This window comes from Corvus brachyrhynchos, unplaced genomic scaffold (assembly GCF_000691975.1).
Source record: "Corvus brachyrhynchos isolate BGI_N302 unplaced genomic scaffold, ASM69197v1 scaffold72, whole genome shotgun sequence".
In the NCBI taxonomy this organism is placed as follows: domain Eukaryota; kingdom Metazoa; phylum Chordata; class Aves; order Passeriformes; family Corvidae; genus Corvus; species Corvus brachyrhynchos.
This window is the reverse complement of record NW_008236763.1, coordinates 2,129,329-2,133,901: the sequence shown is the minus strand read 5'-3', so window position 1 is coordinate 2,133,901 and position 4,573 is coordinate 2,129,329. Positions and strand designations below refer to the sequence as shown.

General features: G+C 64.2%; 1 protein-coding gene across 1 annotated transcript in view; it reads left to right on the top strand.

Moving 5' to 3' along the window:
• The window catches only part of PIK3C2B (phosphatidylinositol-4-phosphate 3-kinase catalytic subunit type 2 beta), a 17,246-nt gene that overhangs the window by 583 nt on the left and 12,090 nt on the right, over positions 1 to 4,573 (top strand). Inside the window, 6 exon segments of the mRNA XM_017727159.1 lie at positions 2 to 432; positions 1,308 to 1,408; positions 1,527 to 1,681; positions 1,762 to 1,882; positions 4,152 to 4,263; positions 4,352 to 4,431. Coding sequence (XP_017582648.1) covers positions 2 to 432; positions 1,308 to 1,408; positions 1,527 to 1,681; positions 1,762 to 1,882; positions 4,152 to 4,263; positions 4,352 to 4,431 — 1,000 coding nt within the window.

Genomic DNA, 4,573 nt, shown 5'->3' with positions numbered 1-4,573 from the left:
GGTTCCCCCAAAAAGCTCTCGCCGCCGCCGCTGCCCCCCCGGCACCCGCTGTGGGGCTGTCCCGAGGGAGGCCAGCGCTTGGGGAAGGCGTCCCCGCTGTCCCCCAAGGGCCAGGGCCAGCCCAGGGACATCAACATGTTCTCGGTGGCGCAGGACAAGCTTTTGGGGCGCCGCATCTCCCAGGAGGATCCCTACGGCGTGGACGCCATCACCTGCCTCAACCTCAAGTCCACCTACGAGTCCGAGGTGCTGCGGGAAAATTCCCGGGGCTGGAAGGAAGGCAGGAGCATCCTGGAGAAGGAATCCAGCGGGAAGCCGGTGGCACGGAGCAAGACCATGCCCCCGCAGGTGCCCCCGCGGACCTACGGACCCCGCTCGGGCAGCAGGAAGAACCTGGCGCCCAACAAGAACCGCAGGATCTCCGTGGAGCCGGTGAGAGGCTTCCCTTGCTGGCCTTGGAATTGGGGTGGGAAAGGAGCTGGGAATTCAGCGCTGGGATGTCCTGGAGCTGCGTGTCCTTCACTCCGGGCGGGTTGTCCTTGTCCCACCCTCGTGGCTCCTTGGAATGTTGTGTGGGATGTGGGAAGAGGTGTCCGAGCATAGAGACATCCCATGAGCCAGCCCTGCCCAGAACCCCGAAACTGGAGGTCCCATGGGCCAGACCCTGGAACGCCCACGGCAGGGGCAGAATTCCAGCTGTGGCACAGCAGAGCAGGGGATAAAAGCCAGGAAAAGTCCCCTTCCTCAGGGACCTGGGCTCACTCTCCGGGTCACTCGTGGCTCTCCAAGTGCCAGAACCTCATTAGGAAAGAGAATTAAAATCTCCTGGAGCAGCCGCGGCATTCCCAGCTCCTCCCGGGAGCCCTTCCCGGGTTGATCGCTGTGACAGAGCCGCCTTTGTCCCCAGCAGGACAGCAACAGAACCCCGGGGACCCCCCTGGCACGGCGGGGCCCCCTGCCCTGGGTGGGGACAGCAGCGGGCAGCGTCCCCTGCGGCACCCCCACGGCCTGGGGACAGTCCCTGCCCATCCTGCTGCTCCTCAGCTCCATCCCTGCGGGATATCCCTGGAAATGGCCACTTTTGGGAGGGCTCTGGGGGTCCCCCAGCCATGGGTAAGGGGCTCAAACCCCCCCTGTGCTGGCCACATCCCCCACACCACTGCAGGGCCACCTCTGTCCCCTCCGCGGTGGCCCTGGGGTGGCACAGGCTGCTCCAGCGGGTGGTCCGGTGGTCCCCATGGGGGTGGGCTTCAGGCTGGACCCCCGGGGGTGGCCCCCAGCTGACGGGCTCGTGTCCTGCCCCCCAGGTGGCCCCCCGGCCGCACTCCTTGGCCAACGGCTACGAGCTCTTCGAGGTGTCCGAGGAGCGGGATGAGGAGGTGGCCGCGTTCTGTCACATGCTGGACGTGTGAGTACCCAAACAAGGCAAAAAACCCCCCCAAAACGGGTGAATTTGGGGGGCGGGGGGGGGAGGACAACCCCCCCACAAATCCAGCAGGATCCCCGATCCATCCCCGATTCCTCAGGCTGCGCTCCAGCTCCGGCAGCACGGATTATTCCGGGACGGGCCTGGTGTGGAATGCCGTGAACCTGAGCCCGGAGCAGCTGGGCCACGGCGTCAGCCTGAAGGTGACAGTGGTGTGTGACAGCCTCAGGGAGCCCCTCACCTTCACCTGCGACTGTGAGTGCGATCCAAGCCCCCAGGAAAAGCTGGAATCCCGGCATTCCCGCCATTCCCAGCGTTCCCACCGTTCCCCACAGGCTCCTCCACCGTGGACCTGCTCATTTACCAGGCCCTGTGCTACACCCATGATGAGCTCCACGCCGTGGACGTCGAGGATTTCCTGCTCAAAATCTGCGGCCTGGAGGAATTCCTGCAGAAGTGAGTGGCTGTGGATAATGGAGGGGGGGGAAAAAACGGGGAAAATCCATCCCAGGCACTCCAGGGCTGATCCCGGAGAGCACAGCAGGAGCTTCTCCGCTCTTCTTCCTGCAGCTGGAGCCTCTCCTGCCAAAAGTGGCGTGTTGGGAATGTGGCTCCCGGCGGCAGGGTGTCGGTCAGGCTGATCCCCACGCGCCTGGAAAACGGGCTGGGAAGCTGGGAGCTGCCAAAAATGCTTTTTGGAGGAGAATTCCTAAAAGCCGTGTCAGGAAGCGGAGCCCGGCTTCTCCCAGCCCTGGATAAATCCCAGGAGAAGGAGGGAGAGGGATGCGGGATTTCAGGAACACCCGGGCAGTGCCAGGGATGGGCAAAGGGGATCCCATCCCTCCTTCCCTCCTGCCTTTCCTGGAGGAATTCTGCCTTTCCAGAGGGTTTGGAGGCTGGGGAGAGTTCTCTGCGGAGGGAGAAGCAGCAGCTGCGGCATTCCCGGCCTTTCCCGGGGCTGGAGCCAGCTGCTGCCGCTGGAGAGCTGCCCCTGGAGCCAGCCCTGCCGCGGGAATTGGGACCTAAAGGGACGGATGGGAATGGCTTGGGATCGGGAGAGGCTTTTGAGGGAGCCCAGAGCTGCTCCTGGCACCCCGAGGGGCTGCAGGGCCACCAAAAGAGGATTCAGGGCCATCCCAAGGGATTTCAGAGCCACCCAAAAGGGGCTTCGGGGCCACCAAAAGGAGCTTCAGGGCCACCTCAAGGGGTTTTGGGGCCACCCAGAGGGGATTCAGGGCCACCCCGAGGGGCTGTTCCCAAGGGTGCTGAGCCCTTGTGATGCCAAACAGCCCCATCCACGTGTGTCCAGCTGTGTCCAGCTGTGTCCAGCTGCGTCCAGGCGGGCACAGCAGCCCTGGGGCGCTCAGAGCTGCCAGGGCCGGATCCATCCAGCTGTGGGATGGCATTCCCAAAGGGATGAACCCCATTTTCTAGCGGGGAGCAGCCCCCTGGGCACGGAGCAGACCCCACGGGACATTTCCTGGTATCTCCCGGGGCCCTCAGAGTTCTCTGGGAAAGCCCCGGGACACAAAGCCCCTTTTGTGGCCGATCTTTTCTTCCCACATCTTCCCATGGCCCAGGAGATGCTGGAAGTGCCAAAACCCTCCCTGCGGAGCTGGGCAGGCGCTGGAGCTCTGCTCGGCATCCCGAGCCGCTGTCACAGGATTCCTGTGGGATTTATCCAGGGCTCCACCAGCTCCTTCCGCCCGGAGCCAGCAAAGGAAGCGGGGCTGGAGGGGTCCTGCTCCAGGGAGGCTTCCCCGGGGGATCAGGATGTCACTCCCTGCTCCAGGGTTTTCCCTGCCATTCCCAGCTCCAGGGTTCACCCCAATCCCACTCTCAGAGCATCCTCCAGCCCCTCAGATTGCCACAGATCACTGGAGTGGGTCCTGCTCCAGATCCACTTCCCACACCAGTGGGATCAGGATGTCATTCCCAGCTCCAGGGTTCTCCCTGTCATTCCCAGCTCCAGGATTCCCTCTGTCATTCCCAGCTCCAGGGTTCTCCCTGTCATTCCCAGCTCCAGCGTTCTTTCTCCCTGTTCATTCCCAGCTCCGTGGTTCACCCCAATCCCACTCTCAGAGCATCCTCCAGCCCCTCAGATCCATGCCCTGCTTCCCACAGCTCCCTGGGCAGGTCCTGGCGGGCTGGGCTCCTCCACGCCCAGCTCCGGCGCCAGGCCCGGCTCTGGAGGGGAAGGAGGGAAAACAATTCCTCATTCTCTGGGTTTCCTGGTGCCACAAAGGTCCCTGCGCAGGCAGGGCGGCCACCCTGAGCTCTGGCCAAGGCTGCCTGGGTGTGGGATATTGGAATGGGGTATTCCAGGCAGGATTTGGGGGCATCCAGGCAGGATCTTGGCATGTGGGATGAGCGTGTGGGGCTCTCCCTGCATGTTGGATATCCACGAGCACACCCAGCCCCGCAGGAAGTTCAGCCCCCTTGGGAGCCCCAGCCAAGACTGCCTGGCCATGGAATTTTGGGATGGGGCACCCCAGGAGGGATTTTGGGGCACTCCAGATGGGATTTTGGGGTGTGGGACGAGCCTGTGGGGCTCTCCCTGCATTCTGGGAAGCCAAGAGTTCACCCAGCCCTGCAGGAAGTTCGGCCTCGCTGTGAACCCATCCCAAGGCTGCCTGGCTGTGGGATTTCGGGATGGGGCACCCCAGGAGGGATTTTGGGATGGGATTTTGGGGTGTGGGCTGAGCCTGTGCCCTTATCCCTGCAGCAAACACGCCCTGGGCAGCCACGAGCACATCCAGCACTGCAGGAAGTTCGACATCGACATCCGGCTGCAGCTGCTGAGGAGGAGGGGGGTGCGTAGTGTCCTGTCCCGCACGGTGGGTGTGGGACATTGGGGGGGTCAGCGGGGTCAGTGCCACCTCCCTGCGGCCGGAGCGGCCCCGCTCAGCCTCTGTGTGTCCCCAGGCCAGCGATGACCAGAGCCCCTCCACCCTCAACCACTACATCCACCTGCAGGAGCGGCCCATCAAGCAGACCATCAGCAGGTACGGCCGGGGGACACGGTGGCACTGTCCCAGGGGGGCACACGGTGTCACTGTCCCTGGGGCACACGGTGTCACTGTCCCAGGGGCACACGGTGGCACTGTCCCCAGGGGGCACCCCGGCCAGACGCCCCACGGCCCCCGG